Source organism: Tupaia chinensis, unplaced genomic scaffold, assembly GCF_000334495.1.
Source record: "Tupaia chinensis unplaced genomic scaffold, TupChi_1.0 Scaffold000164_1, whole genome shotgun sequence".
Classification (NCBI taxonomy): Eukaryota; Metazoa; Chordata; class Mammalia; order Scandentia; family Tupaiidae; genus Tupaia; species Tupaia belangeri.
The window spans coordinates 899,766-921,467 of NW_006159638.1; the positions used below are offsets into that span (position 1 = coordinate 899,766).

At 37.4% G+C, this 21,702-nt stretch overlaps 1 protein-coding gene across 1 annotated transcript in view; it reads right to left on the reverse strand.

The window, feature by feature from the left end:
• ERICH3 (glutamate rich 3) overlaps positions 1-21,702 on the reverse strand; it is a 140,210-nt gene that overhangs the window by 12,370 nt on the left and 106,138 nt on the right. The window contains exon 12 of the mRNA XM_006146088.3: positions 9,312-9,761. Within this exon, the coding sequence (XP_006146150.1) occupies positions 9,312-9,761 (450 nt within the window). The remainder of the gene's footprint in view (positions 1-9,311; positions 9,762-21,702) is intronic.

Consider the following 21,702-nt stretch of genomic DNA (forward strand, 5'->3'; position numbering starts at 1 on the left):
CTACCATGGCCTTCCACCTTTTCCTGAGAATTGGCAGCTCTACAGAAGCCTTCCAGTTACAGGGATGACGGAAGCATCTTCCCATCTCCTTGCATCTGTCTCTGCTTCTAGACTCTACCTTTCTATCCTTGGGGTCTAGGATGATCTCCTCTTCAATTTTCACGAGGCCACTCCTTTCCTCTTGGGAAATAAACTCAAGATAGCTCCTAATGCTTTTCCCTAATCTACTTTCATGTAGCTAATTTCTTGAGTTTTGTGACGTATGGAAGTTTCCTTCCCTAGATTCAAGAGCAAACTTTTAAAAACTTTTATAAACCTTTAAACTATTTTTAAGCATTTGTCCTCACTTCAAATAAAATAGGGAGATTAGGTACCAGAGCTCATATCACCAATGACATTGGTATTCCGTAGAACATTTTATTTTGTTTTAAAGGATTATTTAATTTTATTCGGCATTATTATTATCTTTTAATTTGACCATATAGACAGAGAGAGAGAGAGAGAATGTGACAAAGCAAACCATCAGGTCCAGGACTCGAAACAGTCAGCTATGTGGAACTCCAGAGCCTTAACCACCACACCACCTGCTAGCCGCTCCACAGAACATTTCTGATTAATATTCACAGTCTTGAGTGTTGATTTATAGTTTTCATATCACTTGCTGCTATATTCATGCAGAAACTTAGAAACTCACTGCAGTAATTTAAACGCTTTTGTAGAAATAAATTGAATCAACACATCAAGTCATAACTAGGATGTAAAAATTGACTCTCCAATATCTACTAGTTGAGATGCAAATAGAATTATGAGTCATAAATATTTACTAAATTTAAAAACAACATTTTGCTGATTATTTTTGAAGCAGTATTTATTTGTGTAGTTTAAATGGATAACTTTTAAAATTTTGGAGATTCTTTACCATGAACTTTGATTTAAAAAAAAAAAATTTCCGGGACCGGGCAGCTTACTTTCTCACTTTCCTTTTGCCTCTCTCTATGCCTCTCTCTGGTGAGCATGCATGCCCTGTAGCAAATTAAAAAATAATAATTATTGGGACCAGCAAATGGCAAAATGGTTATATCACTGGACTCCCATGTAGTCGACTGTGGTTCAAGTTCTGGACCCAGTCTACCACCGTTCAAGTTCTGGACCCAGTGGCTTAAAACTCACACCAGGCGTGTGTGTGTGTGTGTGTGTGTGTGTGTGTGTGTTTGTGTGTGTGTGTGCCCAAAATCACGAGAGGAGAATGGAGGAGAGGGGATTGCAGTGTGGCCATTCCCCCTGGGGAGTGATGTCTCACTTTCTGTCTGTCTTGCTGTCTCTCTGATGAAGCCATGTGCTTCAAAATCTCCCTTAAAATATAAAATAATGATGAAAATAATAATGATAAATAAAATTAAATAATAATTATATATAGTGTATGTGTGTGTGTATTTATTTAGAATGATAATGGCAAGGGTTACACTTTTGCAACCTACACATAGTTCCAGGGTAGCATTTCCTCTTTTCTGAATTTTTTGGTAATTCTTTTGTGCTCATTTTGTTCTTTTCTCTCCTTCATTTCTTTTTAACAATTTGCACATCTTTGAGGGCATTTTTTTTTCCTTTAAAATACTGCAAAAAAGAAGCAATATGTCTTTCCTCTAATTATATAATATCTATGATAAGCCTTTAGATGTCATTGTTGGCCAGCTTAGAGGAAAAGAAAAAATAGCAGAGAAATTAAAAGAAAAGTCTAAGCTACCACTTAAGCACTTCAATTTACTATATATCATGAAAGTTTGGGGGTATTTGTTTTTGGAATAGTAAATGTTGAGGCCAGCAGGTGGCATAGTGGATAAGATGCTGGACTCCCATAGGCTGATAGTGGTCAAGTCCTGGATCTGGTGGCTTAAAACTCACTCTGGATGCATGTATGCTCATGGCCAAAATCCCAGGAGAATGAAGGAAAAGGGATTGAGGTGTCATCCTCCAGCAGGGAGTGTAGCGGGGAGATTTCTCATTTTCTCTCTCACTGCTTCTGTCTCTCTCTAGCTACCACACATGTCCTATGGCAAAAACCTTAATTAAAAAGGAAAAGGACAGTAAGTGTTTTCTAGCCAATAGTGTTGATAGACAGGTTTAGGCAGTAAAAAGATTACCGGATGAGAAATGACCAGCATAAATAAGTTTTAAAAATTATATTTAAGCAATTAAACAAAATGTCAGTCCATTTTATTTCATGCTTACTTTAATCCTCAGTATCAGTTCCTGCTTTGGATTCCCAAATGTCAAAACACAAGTGTCCTGGGAACCAGCAGTTAGCGTAATGGCTATGTCGCTGGACTCCCATGTAGTCGACCATGGTTCGCGTCCCGGACCCGGCGGCTTAAAACTCACGCCGAGTGCGTGTGCTTGCGTGTCCAAGATCCCGAGAGGAGAATGGAGGAGAAGGAATTGCGGCGTGCCCATCCCCTCTGGGGGGTGATTTCTCACTTTCTGTCTCTCTGTCTCTCTCTGGCTGTCTGGCGAGCGCACGCGCCCTATAGCGAAAACCTCTCCAAAAACAAAAACAAACAAACAAAAAACCACACAAGTGTCCTTTGGTATATGGTACATCTTTTTCTTTTCTTTTCTTTTTCTTTCTTTCTTTCTTTGTTTTTTTTTTGTTTTGTTTTTTTTTTTTTTAAGAGGTTTTTGCTATAGGGTGTGTGCACTTGCCAGAAAGACAGAGAGAGACAGTGAGACAGGAAGCAAGAAATCACCCCCCAGGGGGATGGCCACGCTGCAATCCCTTCTCCTCCATTCTCCTCTCGGGATCTTGGGCATGCACACACACGCTCCCTGCATGAGTTTAAGCCACTGGGTCTGGGACTCAAACTGCGGCTGACTACACGGGAGTCCAGTGACATAGCCATTATACCAATTGCTGGTCCCAGTACATCTTTTTTACTCCTTATCCTATATTTTCAAAGACATCAAATTCATTTCATCTCTTCTGCTAGCTTTGAAACAAAACAAAACTGATCCAATCAAAACATGCTAAAAAATCATGAACAATTCAGTATTGTAAGAAAGTTTTGCCAAAACATTTTATTTGAATTCCAAAAATGTAGGATGACTCCGGCTGGCCCCATTAAGTACAGCAGTTAAGCACTGTACATGGGTACCAGATCTCACCTGGCCAGGCACTTTTCAAATCCTGGCCCAGTGGCTTGAAAAAAACACACCAGGTGGTTGGGCACACATGCCCCAAATCCTGATTTGATTGAGAAAGGGAGAAAAAAATATTGGGGCATGACCATACCCCATTGGGGAGTTCTCTCTCCCTCCTCCCTCTTTGTTCTCTCTCTCTTTCTCATGTGCCCTCTTGCAATTAAAAATAATAATAATTAAAAAAAGAATGCCATAAAAACAGAGTAAAGATAAATTCCGGTTTGTTTCAAGTTCCTAGTCACCTTGAAAATGACCCCAGTGCTTTGATCATTTTTTGTGTAGCCAATCAGTTATCTTCCCAATAACTCACCAGGATAAAATTCATGACTAACATCATCTACCTACACAATAAAGATGTTCTTGTACTACCTTTGACGTTGAAACATGGTCCACAAAACCCAGGATTAATTACAAACTCAAGACTACAGCTGTTCAAAGACAGATGCAAAATGCTAAAGTCTGTCCTCCGTACAATAGCCAGAATAAGCTTTCCAAAACTTTCAGGTCATGTCATTTGTTTGCTCAGCCTTTTCCACTGGAAACATCTCCTCTCACAATAAATTCCTCACTATGACCTCTAAGTTTCCCCCCTGACCTCATCTTGTACCACTCTCTCACTTGTCCACTCTGCTCCTGTCACACTGGCCTTTTACCCAAATCCTTCACTCAGCAACCATGCTCCCAGATGAGGGCCCTTGCACTTGCTGGGTCCTCAAATTCAAGTCCCCTTCTATAAAGGACAGACTGGTTCACCCTGTACTTCATTCAGGTCTACTGAAATGTCCTATCCCTAGAGAGGCCATCCCTAAAATACTACCCTTTCCCCAAACCATCACTCCGTCCTCTTACCCTGCTTTATTTTCCCTTTAATACTTATCCTTGATACCCCATTAAAAGTTTATTTTTCATTTGTTAGATATACTTCTCTCCTAGAATATAAACTCCCTGTGGATAGGGTCTTGATTAAGTTTATGAGGACAATGTGTGGTGAAGCAAATGCCCAACAAAACTTATCAGCAGAAAAGAACTATTGAAACAAACTACACGCTTCCACAATTCATGCAGAAGATGTATTTGGACTTCAATTCATAACACATAAATTTCTTGTTCGTTCATCAGGACAATTTTATACTGCATTTGTGATGACCAAACAAAATGCATTTTATTTTAGCCATAACAGGTTTAAACTACCTGTCCAAACACCATGACTTCCTGTGTCACATATTAGAAATATAAAATGGTTACTTCCATATATGTTGTACACTATACTTTACTTTAAATATACTATTTTAAATTTATTTTTACATTATTTAAATAATAATAATACACATCAAAACAAAACTATGTACCATAATACTAAATTAACTCTGAAGGGTACTAATCCACTGTAGCTAGTGATTACTTTACTTTATCCACTTCACTGTACTTTCCTGATCTGTTGATGAACTGGATAAAGCACAATTAAATGAGACATATTATAAAATAGTGAAAAAGAAAATTATTTTATGCTATTAGTCTAAAAGGTTGGAAGTAATGACTGTAAAGTAAGGTCACTGCTATGACCTTACACAAAAACAACTCAGTTTAAATTGTACTAGTTTAGACATTATAAAATACAGTTAATAGTAGAGACCAGCAGTTAGTGTAATGGCTATGTCACTGGACTCCCATGTAGTTGACCATGGTTCGAGTCCCGGACCTGGTGGCTTAAACTCATGCCGGGCGTGTGTGTTTGCGTGCCCAAGATCCCGAGAGGAGAATGGAGGAGAAGGGATTGCAGCGTGGCCATCCCCCCTGGGGGGTGATTTCTCACTTTCTATCTCTCTGTTTCTGTCTTTCTGGCGAGCGCACGCGCCCTATAGCAAAAACCTCTCCAAAAGAAAAAGAAAAAAATATATAGTTAATAGTATTAACTTTTTAGCCCCTGGATCTATTTTAACCTAATCACAGTATTTATTCTAAGTCTAATTGTAAACCGTTTAGTTTAGTACCATACGAATATAAGAAAGACTCTTTCATACATTATCTTAGACCTCATTTTGTTTCAATCTAACAGTCTATCAGGGATGTAAGTAAAATATATACATTTTAATCTTATGACTTTACCAGCCTTCTGGTCCAATTTACATAAACTAGATTCTGCGTAATAGCCCCCCAAATAGCCCTTCATTTCAAGCACATAACCTTAGTTCCATCCCTCTCTTCGTAAGCCATTTAACTGAAGACTTGATTAAGAAAGAGGAACTTGCCATAACCTCTTGACTTGGCATCAATATCAATATAGTGAACTATTCAATCAAGACCTACATGATTTTATCTGAAACTTCCTCAGGAAAATGTATTCGTTTAGAGGACTTCAAGATGATTTATTACTTCTTTTAATTCATTATGTAAAATATTTGCAACAGCTGAGCAGCAGTGACACAGTGATCGCAATCTGGCCTGTAATGCAAAACCATGTGTAAGATTGGGGTTCAGTTCCTTGGTCGGCCTGAACTGTGCAGGCATGCGCACAGACCTGCGATACTGGCTGGTTGTAAAGTCTGGAGAGAGGATTCCAGTGTTACACCTTGTGACAGTGACTTTATCACATAAAAGAAAGATATAAACTTAAATATATATATGTATATATATACATAAATTTATCACATAATTTCCCTGAATATTTATGTTTAAAAAACATTGGGGGGGGCAGCAGGTGGCGTGGTAGTTAAGGGCTCTGGTCACACATGGCTGACTACAGTTTGAGTCTTGGTCCTGGAGAGAGACTTTCTCTCTCTCTCTCTCTCTCTCTCTCTCTCTCTATCACTCTGTTCCTCTTTGGTCAAATTAAAAATTAATAAATAAGTTAAATAAAATAATTCTTTAAAAAATTATAAGTAACAAATTATGATATAAAGGTACAATGAAAGCAAAATACATTTTATAAATACAGTAACATAAGTTGTAAACTCTAAGTTTAGAAATAAAGATGATTGAGGCTAGCAGGTGGCATGGTGGTTACGGCACTGGACTCCCACATGGCTGACCTCAGCTCAAGTCCCAGACCTGACAGCTTGCTTTCTCACTTTATCTGTCTCTCTTTTCCTCTCTCTCTGGTGAGCATATGTGTCCTATCGAAAATTTAAAAAAATAATAATAGTGCTAAATAAAGTTAAATAAATAATTTTAATAAAAAATAAGACAATGGGAACCAGCAGTTAGCGTAATGGCTGTGTCGCTGGACTCCCACGTAGTCGACCGTGGTTTGCGTCCCGGACCCGGTGGCTTAAAACTCATGCCGGGCACGTGTGCGTGCGTGCCCAAGATCCCGAGAGGAGAAGGGATTGTGGCGTGACCATCCCCCCTGGGGGGTGATTTCTTGCTTTCTGTCTCTATGTCTCTCTTTGTCTGTCTGGTGAGCGCACGCGCCCTATAGCGAAAACCTCTCCAAAAAAATAAATAAATAAATAAGACAATGGACAAAATATTGAAGGTGATTTTGTGTAGATATGATGAACCTGCAGTAATTTTTCAAAACTACTTTTTTCTATTTTTTAAATGTCGTTCCATGTGTATGCATTAGTTGTTAATGAACAATAAACATTAATAGACTTATTACATCTATGAGCACTTAAAAAAGATAAGTAGCCCCAAGCCTTGACATCTAGTGTTAGTGTTAAAGACAACTTAATAAAAAAAATTAATAAAATGTTTTAAAATTATAGATGTTATGAAATCATGAAGTAGGTTTTCCCAATGTATTTGAGAAAAGTAATAAATTCAGTTTTCAAATCACCACTCCAGAAAGAAAGAAATCTGTTCTGTTCTAGGTAACAGGACCATAGTTCGACTTCACTCTTAGCCTATCAGTCACCTAATCACAATCTACATATACACATCCCACTTTACAGAACACTTTTACTTACATAATTCAGGTAAATATCTAGTTTACCGAAGTAGAACCAAAATAGTAATAATAGTGCCAATGTAACTACTTGTAGTTAACCTCTCTACCTTTTTGTTTAGCCACGTTTTGAATTGTGCAAAGTTTCTAGATTACGCATTAAATGTATGGAATTTAATAAAGACATCTAAAATAAAAAATTTGAATTATTTTATAAAAGGGTCTCAAATATATTTTATTAAAAAACTTCATTTGTATATGGCAAATTCCTTTTGAAAAGGTTGGAAGTCCTTCTATCCTAATTTTAGGGCAGAAGTTGAATTTTTGTGTGTGTGTGTGAAGGTCAAGATCACAAATTATTAGGGCTTCTTGGGCCATTTAAAAATGCAAAGCCATTCTTAGTTCACAGGCAATACAAAAAGGAAATGAAAAATGAAGAAAAGCAGTAGACCACATCCTGCCCACAGACTGGTCTGTCAAACCTGTTCTAGTGTTATTTTCAATAACTTATCTGGAAGTCATTTCTCTTGCTACAGCCCACTATCTAGAACTATTTTATTTTCCAGAATCCCACATTCAAAATTTTATATTAACTTTAAAGTCTTTCTCAGTCATGTCCTTAATGAAAACTTGCCAAGTGTCCTTAGCCAACTAGCACTACTCTTCCTTTGAAACCTCATAGCATTTTGTAGCTTCTCTGATTTTACCGACTACTGACTTTTGTCCAGAGGTATGCCAAGCCTTCCTACTAACATTTCATGGGAGGAACCCTTTCTTACACATTTTTAATTGATTATGATACTTGCACATAGTGGCAGATTAATAACTGAAGTGTAACTATACAACAGCCTCCTTCTTAGATGTATTCCCCAGTGATTTAATAATAGCTTTTAATGGCTAAAATAATAGACATTAAAATTTATCATAGTTTTAGGGCCAGCAGGTGGCATAGTGGTTAAAGCACTATGGACTTTCACATGGCTGACATGGTTTGAGTCCCAGACCCAGCAGCTTGAACTCATGCCAGAAGGGTATATGTATGCCAAAATCCTGAGAGGAGAATGGAGAAGAAGGGATTGCAGTGTGGCCATGTTTCTTTCTTTCTTTTTTTTTTTTTTCTGTCTCTCTCTGTCTCTCTGGCAAGTGGACACATTCTACAATAAAAATCTCAAAAAATTAATCATATTTTTAAAACACAGCTGGATTTTATTAATACAAACTCATGAAAAAAATTAACTGGAATCAAGAAGAATTCCCTCTGCACTGGCAGGGGAGACAGACAGCAGAGAGTAAAGACTATGGAACCAGTTATAAGGTACAGGATGCTATATGAGATGCTATATGAGAGCCAGCTATATACAATCCAGTTGTTTAAGGACACAATTTGGTCCTTTCACTGTCCTCTGAAAGTTGAGAAGAGTATCAGAGGGATCTGATTATCATGACACTCCTCACACAAGAGGAATAAAACTATCCTATTTACACATAGGAGCCCCTATCAATCAGAAATTAACATGGTTTCAGAGAAGAACTTAAAGTGAAGTTTATAACTTCTTAGAAAAGTTTTATATTTTTATTTAAATATGAAGTTCTATTACACAGATACAATAGGAAAGCTTAGACACTCTGGAATCACCCTGCCTACATCCAAATCCAAAGTATGCCCCTTATTAACTATGTAATCTTGGCAACCTAAGCTTGCTAAGCCACAATTTTTTCATCTGTGAAAAAGAGACAATGATAATATAACCTAACTCATGGAGAGATTGAGTGTAGAAAGGATATGATGATTTGATATATTTAAATATTTAGAACCATGCCTGGAACCTTGTAAGCACCTATGAATGTTAACTATGTATATATAAATTCATATATAACTAAGAACAAATAGCATTACTAGTATTGAGTATCCTCTAAAAAGCCACACAAACCCTTGCCTTCAGACATGTGTTGTGTTTTATTTGATTCTTGAGATAGAATTACCATAGGAAGGAATTTACAGAAAATAGGAAACAGCCTATATGAGAATTATTATTTTTGAATGCAATAGAAGGAAAACAAGCAAGCTGAAAATACATGTATGATTATGTGACAAAGAGAGAAACAGGAAAAATATTGAATCCCTCTAGCATTATCACAATAGTATTTCCCAAGATTTGGCAGAATGCAATGACCAAAATCAGATTCCATGCATTGGACAATGGCAGGTCAACTCAACGGCCATACTTACCACCTTTCTCCACCCTAGGGAGACCTGCCCTTTTGTCTTTCATCTTAGCAGTGCTTCTTTCCCAAAGCTTACTCTTATCTTCTTCCTTTTCTTCCTTGGGAATATGTTTCCTGGACTTCTCAGATAAATTCTCTGTATTCTCTTGGGTTCCTTTCTCTATTTCTTCTTCAAAAATATTCTCAAAGTTTTCCTCTATTGGTAGAGGCTGGGCTTCCTCATCTGCTTTTGTTATCTCATGGTCTTCAATTTCAATTTCTAAGGATTCCTCACTTGGAAGGTGGGATTTTCCTGGCTCATCATTTTCACTCAGCTCCTGAGAAGATGAAATTCTGACACTTTCACCTGTACTGTTTTCATCACAGGCTTCTCTTTCTCCGACAGTGGAGTCGTCTTCACTGCCACTGGAATATGGGCAACTTCTGGATGAGGTTGACAAAGCAGTTTTTATATCTACAAAAAAAAAAAAAAAAAAACCAAAACATGATGACATTATTCATTCTTGTTCTATAAAACAATTGGTTTGATTGTATGGATTATGTTAATAATTAGTCATACTAAAAATTTTATCCTTTAGTAGATTTGATACCTATTTCCTAAATGATCTGTATCATTGTCATGATAGAGAAAAACCTATCTAATCTATAGAAGTTTTCAACAGATGATCCCATTTAATGAAAATCAGCCCAGTTATGGTTTGTTTGTTCATTTGTTTGTTTTTTCTCCATGATCCAGAGACACACAGAGAGAGAGGCACATTACCCCAACAAGGTCCTGATGCTGTTATTCACCCTCAGTTTCAGCCAGCCCCAGATCATGGGCACATGTGTGCCCAGCATACTCAGGGAAGTCTTCAGAGGTAAAGTTGGAACTTTCCCACTAGGTCAGACTTGCAAAGTATCACATTTTACTTCTGCGATAACTGTCCAACCTCCGACGTTGCTTTTGGGTTTTGAAAGCAACTTTATTGGGAAACCTTTGTAAACACCTACTTTGTTATTTTTTTAATTAGAAAATTATTTGCTTATCCAGGAAGTTCACTCATTTGTTTATCCCCCGTATAGCCACCATATTCTCTGTGAATGTAACATCAATGTTTATCTCCTGTAACATCCATCATCCTAGTATGCCCTGCTATCTGGATATGGTAAGATCTATGCATTTGCACAGTACCTAGACACTTAAGATATTTTTAGATGACGTGTGCATGTGTGCATGTGTCTGTGTGTGTGTGTGTGTGTGTGCGTGTGTGTAGAAAGAGATTAAATCTTATTTCAAGTTCCTAGAAGCAGACACTGAGATGAAGATTCATGTGCAAGTTATGTATTAGGAATGTGCTTCAGGAGAAACTCTTAAGGGAGTTGGGGTGGGGAAGCCTTAGAAGGGGAAAGAAATGTCATTCAAAGGAGCTATTTCAGGCAACAGGTCAGCCTCAGCCTGATCCCACAGGGACTCCTGGAATGTACATTTTATTAGAAGTATATAGTTTATATTTGGAAGGAGCTGGGTTTCATGCTTTGTACCTGTCAGACATAGGCTGTAGGCTACCGTAGGGGGACATAAACTCCCTAGCACTTCTAGGATCTTTGTGCCAGAAGGTAAAGCAACTCCAGTGCCCAGAGCAGTCCTCTGAAGAAGGCAGAGGGTGCAGAAGCTGGGAGATAGGCACATAGTGTCAGTAAAAGAGATTTTTAGAGGATCTAGGCAGTACCTTGAGGCAATGCTGCAGCAATATAGCCTAGAAACTGAAAGTAGGAAGGACAACGGTAGTGATGTGATGGTTAAGGGGCAGCTGGATCCTCCATGGCCAATCGCATGGTTCAACTCCCAGACTCAGCAACTTGAAAAACCTGCTGGTGCATGTGCATATGCTCAAATTCCCAAAAGGAGAATGGAGAAGGGACTGCAGTATGACCATGACCCTATGGGGTGGGGTGCTTTCTCACTGTCCTTCCATTTCTCTGGTAAGCACTCATGCCTTCTAGTAAATTTTTTAAGAGAAAAAAGTAATGTAGAGTAGGCAAAAATGATCTATGTACCACCCCAAAAACTTTAAAAACTCTCCAAGAAAGTAGCACACACATGACCCTCTTTAAGGAAGGTGCATACCATAAAAGTTACTGCATAGAGCTGTGGGCTAGAGAATTATAAACTTGCTTTTGCTTTTTGTTTTACAAACAGATCTATGTTTAGAATTATTTCTTATAATGTGTTTTCAAGTAAAATCTTCTACACTTAAATACTGCCTTGCTTTCTTGTGTTATCTGTGCTTCTCACTCTTGTTTCCGTTTCTTTTCATTCTGCATGGCAGACACACAGACAGCAAGGCAGCTCACAGAGTTTAAAGGAATAAATATCTGTCTTCTCCCTCATCCTCTTCTCTCTGTCCCTCCAGCCCTCAGGCTCTCCAGGACAGGGCTCAGCTTTTTAAGTAGTCTCAGAGACCATCAGAGTTTCCACCAAGACTGGAGAGGTGCTGCTCAGCAGTTAAAAACAAACTCAGAAAAAGCCTTTAAGCAACAGAACGTCTTGAGTCCAATTCCATTTGTTCTTATCTCCTGATACCTTGACTGACACCAGATGACCACTATTTTTCAAAGAAATCACATACTTTAGCCATTCTGTTTTTATTCTCCTTTTTATAAAATCTGAATATGCTGTCTCCCTGTAAGGAACAGAGATTAGGAGGATTTTTCTCCATTTTATTTGTATCAGTTCAGAAACTTTGGGGTTTATGATCTCTCTCTTGCCCTTAAGCATTTTCCATTTGTTTACTTTTATTATTTCTACCATGAGTGAGAGAGAGAAGAAAAGAGAGCAAGAGAGAAAGAGAGAGACAGCACCCCAGCCATGTCTTCACACTGCGATCCATCCCCAGCGATCCATCTCCAGTGACTGCCAGCCCTCAGTCACGGACACGCACCTGTACGGTGTACTTAAGGAAGTGTATGAATGCAAACCCGGAGCCTGGGCCCGCCTCACAGAGCACTGTGTTTTACTGCTGTGCCGCTTGTTAATTTTTTTAAAAGAAAAACAGCATTTACTTATTAGTGGTTTAATGAATGGCTTTCATTAATTGTATAATTAACTAGGACACAATTTATACCTGTTCTGAGCTTCTGAAAATATATCTACCACCCAAATATTTACAAGCTAATTCTTACTTTGGGCTTTGGTACTTATTCATATCTTAAAAAAAAATGCATGCTCCTCTATATTTCTTTAGTAACTTCTACTAATTGTATTATTTTATTTCAAAAGGCTGAAACACATTCTGGTTCCATTCTGAGTCAGTCCTTCACAGTGAAAGATCAGGAGAATGAACAGCCTCCAAGTGGCAAGGGCACCTGACCTCACATATAAACTCATTTTAGTTTTCAAATTTCTTTCTGTCCTCATGGTATAATTTAGTTTCACTTTTATTTCTTGCTCTCATTTTCATACAGACACTGGGGTAAGACTTTGCCTACAAAAAGCTCAAAAAGCTTCAGGGCCGTGGAATGGGATTTTCAAAACTAATTTTATGTATTCTCTAAGAAATAACAGCCATTTTTTACATAAAAACTTTTATATAAAGGAACTCTGAGACATATATGTAAAGTTATTTTTTGTCATTAAGGGGGAAACAATTATCTCAGAGGAAAGGTAATAATAACAACTATGCCTCCTATCCATTTTCATTTGTTCCTATAGCATTCCTTCCTGCTATTAATGCTGAGAGAAACTGCCCCCAGTCTTTTTAGAAAAAAAAATTACACACACACACACACATATATATATGTATATATACACACACATATACACACACATATACACACATATATACACATATATATACACATACATGTATATACACACATATATATACATATATATATATAATCAGAAAAGTCATGATGTATTTTTCATGTTTATGTGTATATATATATATATATCTGTACTCATTTCTAGGCCTTGGCAAAAACAGTAAGTTTGGTGCCCGTTTCATGTCCTAACTAAGATCTTTGACTTTTCTTTCTCCCCATTCAATCAATCAATCCATAATTCGATCAGTTTGAGTGTCATTGATAACTGCTCACTGATATCTAATCCTCTTTTTTTTGCATCATTACAATTAAAATATTATTTTAGGGCCCATTTTTAGCAGCATGGGCAGTAGGGTGCCTCAGTACAATGCTGGAGCCATATAGGAGGTTCATCTCCTGAATCTACCTAAGCACACCAGGTATGCCCATGTGCACACATGATCCTGGCAGGTTGGAAAGCTGGATGAAGAATCATGGTGTAGCAAGATTCTGCTGAGGGTATCTCTTTCTCTCCTCATCTCAAGAAATAAACTTTGAAAAGTCTCATTTCACACAATGAGATTTAAAGAAACAAATATGTTCTACTAAAAAAAAAATATCTAGGTGCGCCATAAAGACTAAGCTACTTGTAGCTTTGAGTTTAGTTATAATACTTAACTTCTGTAAGCCTCTATTTTCTTGGCTATAAAATGGGTAATTCTCCTTGATGTCCACAAGTTCTACAGAAACTACATGGAAAAATTTTAACGTGATCAAATAATCATTTTTCTTGAATAACTTGAAGTCATTCTTACCTCTAAGACATCATAATGTAGAACACTCAAGTAAATGTCTTTCTTGTGATTTTACCTTTATGTTAAATTAAGAGTATCACAGTGGGGCCAGCTTATGGCCCAGTGGTTAATGTGCTAGATCCCACATGGCCAACTCTACAGTTCAAGTCCCAGAGTCACATACCAGGTATATGTAAGAGTATGGCCAAAATCTCAAAAGGAGGGAGAAATAGAGGAAAAGGAATTGTAGTGTTACTATCCCTCATGAAGGTGCTTTCTCATTCTCTCTCTCTCTCTCTCTCTCTCTCTCTCTCTCTCCCTCTCCCTCTCCCTCTCCCTCCCTCCCTCCCTCCCTCTCTCTCTCCCCCTGGAGAGTGCATGAGCCTTCTGGGGAAAAAAAAGTATCACAACTGCAAATTTTTGAGGAATAAAAGGTAAAATTTGACCACTATTACTATATATCAAACAATAAAGTAAGCATGTTACAAACATGTCATTTTATCATGTGGAATAATTATCTTCTTTTTCTAGATCCAGAAAGTGAGGTCCAAAGAAGTTAAATAATACCTAATATGCATTGGTTATGAAGTAGCAAGTTTTGTAAAACACTTTTTATCTGTACCAGCAGATAGCATGATGGTTACGTTGCTGGACTCCCACATAGCCAATCAAGGTTTGTGTCCTGTACCCGTGACTTAAAACTCATACCAGGCACTTGTGCATTTGTACCTAAAACCCTGAGAAGAGAATGGAGGAAAGGGGATTGTAGCATGCCCATCCTCCCTGGGGAGTGATTTTTCACTTTCTTTGTCTCTGTCTCTCTGTCTCTCCTGCTAGTGCATGTGCCCTACAGCAAAAATATCTCTTAAAAAAACAAAACAAAACAAAAAAAAACTTCTTGTAGTAAAATCAAATGTACCTGCTAAAAGGCCTTCAAATTGAAAGAAATGCTTGTCGAAGACCTACCATTGTTTCTCATAGCTAGCCTTCTACTGTGCCCCTTCAAGAATAATAAATAGAAAACAGTTCTTTTCAAAAATTAAAATTCATGGCATATGTAGTCTGTCCTTCATTTTCCAACTGCAGTGTTCATTCTTCATTTTTATCTGCCACTCTAGGGCCCATTTAAAATACTCTGGGGCATGCAATGTGAACACAAAATAAAAGAGGGCACTCAAAACCCTCACTGGCTGGCTGGCTTGCTTATTTATTTATTTATTTATTTATTTATTTATTTATTTATTTATTTATTTATTTATTTATTTATTTATTAGAGATTTTGTTGTATAGGGTGCTTGTGCTTGCTGGAGACACAGAGAGAGAAAAAGAGAGAGAGAGAAATCGCCCCCTAGGGGGATGGCCATGCTGCAATCCCTTCTCCTCCATTCTCCTTTTGGGATCTTGGAACACTCCTGCACATGCACTTGATGTGAGTTTTGTTTTGTTGTTTTGTTTTTATAGAGATACTTTTGCCATAGGGCATGTGCACTTCCCAGAGAGAAAGAAAGTGAGAAATCACCCCCAGGGTGGATGACCATGCCACAATCCCTTCTCTGTCCTCCTCTTGAGATTTTGGGCATGCACACATATGTGCCTGACTAGAGTGAGAAGCCGAGTCCAGGACTCAAACCATGGTCAACTATGTGGGAGTCCAGCGACATAACCATTATGCCATCTGCTGGTCTCCACCCAGTGTGAGATTTAAGCTGCTGGGTCCAGGACTTGAATTACAGCCAACTACGTGGGAGTCCAGTAAGCAGCCATTATGTCATCTGCTGGTCCCTCTTTGGCTTATTTTTAACACTGACCATTATATTTATTTGTATGAAAAAATATATATATGATTCAGTTACTTAACTAATATTTATGGTACACCATGTAGATATCCACAGGAATGTGTGTGTATGTGTGTGTGTGTGTGCATGCCAGTAATCTCTACTATTTATACTGACTGATTGCCAACTTGGCATATACCTGAACAAGGGTGTCAATCACACACATATCCATGGTCAACCACACACAAATCCACAGTCAACATCAATCAAGTAAATTTAGAACAAACTCTGTTTTCTCCTTTAATAACTGAAGTTCTAAGTTGTCTTCTACCTTCTTACTCACTTATGTAAATCATTCATCCATTGAAATTATACTGAAAACCCTGTATGTACCAGGCAATATTCTACAAAAGAAAGAGAGCCCATGTATCTGCTTCTGCTTAGAATACATACTCTAGTCATACAGTAACTAGTTATTTTCCTTCTACTGTATGAGCACAATAGGATCAACTACACAAGTTCATTACAATGTTTGTTCATTCTAATAAAAGCTTTTGCTATGTTCTTCCTGCACTCAGCCAAATGGTCTATCTGAAAATAATAGCAAATCCTCACCTTTCCTTTTATCATTTCTCACTGTCAGTGTGGGACTTTTATTTATTTATTTATTTATTTATTTATTTATTTATTTATTTATTTATTTATCTACCATGTCCTCAATTAGTGTTTTTATTCAAACTACATTTGTTTTATTTTATTAGCTATATGTCCATAAGACACCTCAACTTAAGTGCCCAAACACAAAAGGTAATCAATTGAAAATTTAGATCACCCCAAAGACATTCAATGGATTCCAAGTCAATGAACCCAATGCTATTGTGAACCCTAATAATAATTGATTCTTTCTTATTTTTTATGGATCTAAGGGTCCACAGCAAAATTTGCATAAATTTTGCTCTTATTTTCTTCAAATTGGCTATTATACATGAATTTATATCCTCCTATTACTTATATAAAGAGTTTTGTCTTGAGTATACTCATGAGTTTGTGAAAAGCTGTTTTTATTTTATGTTGAATACTGTGGTTCGTTCAGTCAATATCTTCATGCATAACACCCAATTAGAAAAGTGTTCTATACTCAATAAATGTTGTAGAATAAATATGTTTTTAATAAAAATAGATGCATAGATGATTAAATTCCAGCTATGAACAGTAGTAACTATTTATTACTACTGTTATTTAGAGGGAACATATGTCCTCATGCAGGTAGTATTATAACAAATTGAAATGTCTTAGTTTGTCAGTGAAATAAATAGCACAGAACTTAAGAATATATATCTAGGGAACCAGCAGTTAGTGTAATGGCTATGTTGCTGGACTCTCACATAGTTCGCATCCCAGACCTGGGGGCTTAAAACTCACACCAGGTGCGTGTGCATGCGTGCCCAAGATCCTGAGAGGAGAATGGAAGAGAAGGGATTGCGGCGTGACCATCCTCCCTGGGGGGTGATTTCTCACTTTCTGTCTCTATGTCTCTGTCTGTCTGGTGAGCACATGCACCCTATAGCGAAAAACCTCTCACAAAAAAAAGAATATATATCTGCAGGTAATCACAAATATAGCAGGAGTAGAAAACAAAGAAATCTTAAAGTCTCCTTCATATTTCCCTTTAATTGCAAGTTTCCCCATAAAATGGGTAGCTAAAATGCTAAGAATATAATCATTCTTCAGTATTCATGGAGGATTAAGTTCCAGGACTCCCTGAAGAAAAAGAAGTCCACTTAAGTACAAGTCTCTATATAAAATGGCATAGCTTTGTAGATAATCTAGGCACATCCTCTCATATGCTAGATTACTATAATACCTAATACAAGATACATATCATGTAAATTGTTATACTGTATTGTTTCAGGAATCATGACAAAACATGTGTAGTACAGATGCAACCAATTTTTTTCTGAATATTTTTGAATCAGTTGGTCTAATCCATGGATACAAAGGATTGACTATATCATCAAATCATACGTCACATCGTGCTGCACATGTTTTTTACATTGTCATTCATCTAATCAACGAGCCCTCTGTTCATAAGATTGTGTTGAATGTCTAGACAGTTTCTTTGCTATATACAAGACAGACTCAAAACCATAGAGAAAATCTCATATAAAACCATTTTATGGGACCAGCAGTTAGTGTAATGGCTATGTCACTGGACTCCCATGTAGTCAACCGTGGTTTGAGTCCCGGACCCGATGGCCTAAACTCACGCCGGGCACATGTGTGTGCGTGCCCAAGATCCTGAGAGGAGAATGGAGGAGAAGGGATTGCGGCGTGGCCAGCCCCCCTGGGGGGGTGATTTCTTGCTTTCTGTCTCTCTGTCTCTCTCTGTCTTTCTGGTGAGTACACTCACCCTATAGCAAAATCCTCTCAAAAAAAAAAAAATTATGTGCACTAGAGAATAGTGCTACATTTAAAATTTACCTGAAAGCTGTGACTTCCTACTTCACTAATCAAGTGACCATGGCTGAAGAATTCATAACATTAAAAAAATTAAAGTTTGACTAACCATGCAGAAAATCACACATATAGTCTCTGGCCAAAAGCCACCTACTGTCCTCCTTAATCCTCTCTGATCCAAGAGGCAGATAAACTATCCTGGGGTCCACGTTTGGTTTCACAGTATAGATGATTTCAACACAGAACGAGAAGCCTTCACCTATATGCATCTATCCAAGTCAATAGTCTTGCATCTATCCAAGTCAATAGTCGAGCCAAAAGATAGTGAGATTCTGAAAGTTATGAAGTCAAGTAAATAGAATATTTTTGAGACTTGACCTTTAATGGTCCATTAGGCCTACTTTTTCAAGACTAAAAAATTACACAAATGAAATAATTATTTTTCTTACTGGAAAAAATTTTTTCTTCATCTTGCCTTTTTTTCTTCATATCCAGAAACAACTTCTCTCTCTCTCTCTCTCCCACTCTCTCTTTTTCCTCTCTCTCTCTCTCTCTCTCAAAGGAACTACTTAGTCTTTACCTCTCACTCATAGGCACTACCATCCAAACTGTCTATAAAGTATATTCTTAGTGACATGCTACTTTCCCCCTCAACCTTAGAGCATTCATCTACAACAACATATTTTCAGCTGGTGAATCAGTGCCTGGGGTTGCCAACACAAATATAGAAGAAAGGAAACTGTCGCTCTTTTTAAATGATAGGAAGTCTCACACATCATTCCTAAACCAGGGTCTCTCTTAGTCAGCTTTCTGTCCCTCGCACTCTATCACTCACGCGCTGCTCGGTACAGTGCATTCATCAAGGCGGGACAACGCGATTGTTAGCTGGCAGTTTAAATGGGGCCGACTTGTCACGAGAGTGACAGCCTGGGCAATTGTTTGCCCTCTGGGAACAGGTGCAGGCAGGTTCAAATGAAACACATCCAAATACTAACAGCAAGATTCTTAATCATGTCAATAAAAAGGATGTACTAGTGTCTGGGATGCAGTGGTCACAATATGCCTTTTACACTTTTAAAGATGAAATGCTGTCTGGCTTTTTAACAGAGTGTTCCAGGGAATCTGTCATGTCATTATCATTTTTAATACGGGTTTCTTTATTGGATGAAATATCTAATTCTGATACTCCACTTGCTAAAAGGCATGTTTTTGAATAGCAAAGGACAGGTTATCAAAACAAAGAAATGGAAAAATAAGAGAGGCTGAAGGTGGAGGGAAGAAACAGTAATAAGCAATGAGGTTTTATTCTCAAACAATGGCAGTGTTTTAATGTAAATAACAGGGATACAGAAGAGCCCTTAAAAGATAGCATGATAACTTCCTTATTCAAACAGCAAAGGAAGGTAGCACTAAAGTATCAAGGCACTAAACAAAGTACCTATGTATCCCTGGTGTTAACAATCAAGTTACTAAATATTTACAAAGTATCTTTTAGGAAATCAGCTAAGAAAATAACAAAAACAAAACACAGTCCTGGTTTTGCATAGTATAATTAATTTGTGTGTTATTAACTCTGTAATTAAGTTGAGGGGCAAAAACTTGAACTCACAAGTGACAATGAGTAAAAAGGAATGATTGCATATCAGAAACAAGGAGCTCAGCAAAGGATCCTGAAGTCGGAAAAAGCCATGGAAGAGGAGGAGAATGAGCTAGAACAAACCAAAAGGCCTGGGAGGCCATCAGGAGAGTCTCCTGAAGGTAAATTTGGTTAAAATTAGAAACTGTCCATTTTCATTTCCTCTTTTTAGGAACAAAATAACACAAAACCAGAGGCTAGAGAACAGAATAAGATGAAGAGCTCAAGACAAAAGCCTCTTAAATTTATATTCATAAGGAAACAAAATCTCATTATGTGGGGGAGATTTGATTTAATTTTTGGAAAGCAGATATTTTCTAATTTGGGAAAAAATGTACTATTTTTCTCCAAAATGTAGGCTCTGAAGTTGGGTAATATTTATATATTAGTTCTGCTACTTTCTGATCATTTAGGAGTTATTTAATCTCAACATTTCGAAGTGTACTTATTTGTCAAATGGCGATAAAAAGAAAATGTACCTGTTCTTAAGGTTATTATAGGGAAATGAGATAATTCATGAAAATATTCAGTATAGAGGTTAACACATAATAGAGTCTTAATAAACAGTATCTGTTGTATTAGCAATTATAGGAAGCTTTTCCAATTAGTTACATACATGGGATTCCAATTATCTACATGCAAGCCCCATTCAGTGTTGAAGCTTACCTATTACTGTTAGTTACTCAATAATTACAGGTCTAAATGATTAAAATGTTCCCTTTGAGGAAGATCCAGCTACTGCCCACATTTTTCTCTGTTTGACCATAAGTTACTTTTAGAAAAATCCATTTGTTCCCCAAAAAGTAAGGTGATTGAGACCAGCAGTTGGTGTAATGGCTATGTTGCTGGACTCCCATGTAGTTGACCGCGGTTTGAGTCCTGGACCCGATGGCTTAAACTCACGCCAAGTGTGTGTGTATGTGTGACCAAGATCCTGAGAGGAGAATGGAGAAGAAGGGATTGTGGGGTGGCCATCCGCCCTTGAAGGTGATTTCTTGCTTTCTGTCTCTCTGTCTCTCTCTGTCTTTCTGGCGAATGCACGTGCCCTATAGCAAAAACCTCTCCCCAAAAAAAGAACAAAAAAAAGTAAGGTGATTAGGCAGCACAAAATAAGGTGACTAGATAGCCAGAGTATACCGACTCTTTATGAAATCAACAACTTGATAATTTTCCACCATTGGGACAAATAAAAAAAAATAATATTCCTTTGTGTGTTGAACTAGTTATATTTACATATAAACACTTTGTCAATCCTTTTCTAGACTTAAGTCACTTGGATAGCTTCTTTAAAATTATTGGCATCACTTTTCCATAGAATTCTTTAACTTTCTTTATGTCATGTAGGGATATAAACCTAAGCCCAATTTTCATATTCCAGTTGAGAAAAGAGCTTATATATTAGGCATTCAAACTGAGAAAAGCACTTAGACTAGTTTAAGAGACATAAAATGTAAATATTAAGAAAAACTGTTTTTGAGGTTTTTTGGTGTTATTTTGTTTTGTTTTTGGTATAGGGCACATGAGCTTGCCAGAGAGAGAGAGAAACAGAAAATGAGAAATCACTCCCCTTGGGGATGGCCATGCCATAATCCCTTCTCCTCTTAGGATTTTGAACTCACAAGTATATGTGCCTGGCATGAGTTTCTAGTCACCAGGTCTAGGACTCTAACCGTAGTCAACCATGTGGTAGTCTAGCCTTTAATCACTACACCACCTGCTGGCACCTTAAAAAATATGTCAATGACTATTAATCCTGAATAGTTCTTCCAACCATAATAAAAATGATGGCAATCTTGTTTTCAAATGTACTGATAGTTGACCTCATTCTTATTTTCTATAACCTTCTTCACTCTTTTCCTTGGCTTTTCTGAAAACCAGGATTAAATTATTAGTAGTTAGAATCATGATTCCATTTAAAGTTCCTTTTCTTTTACAAGTAGCAGTGGC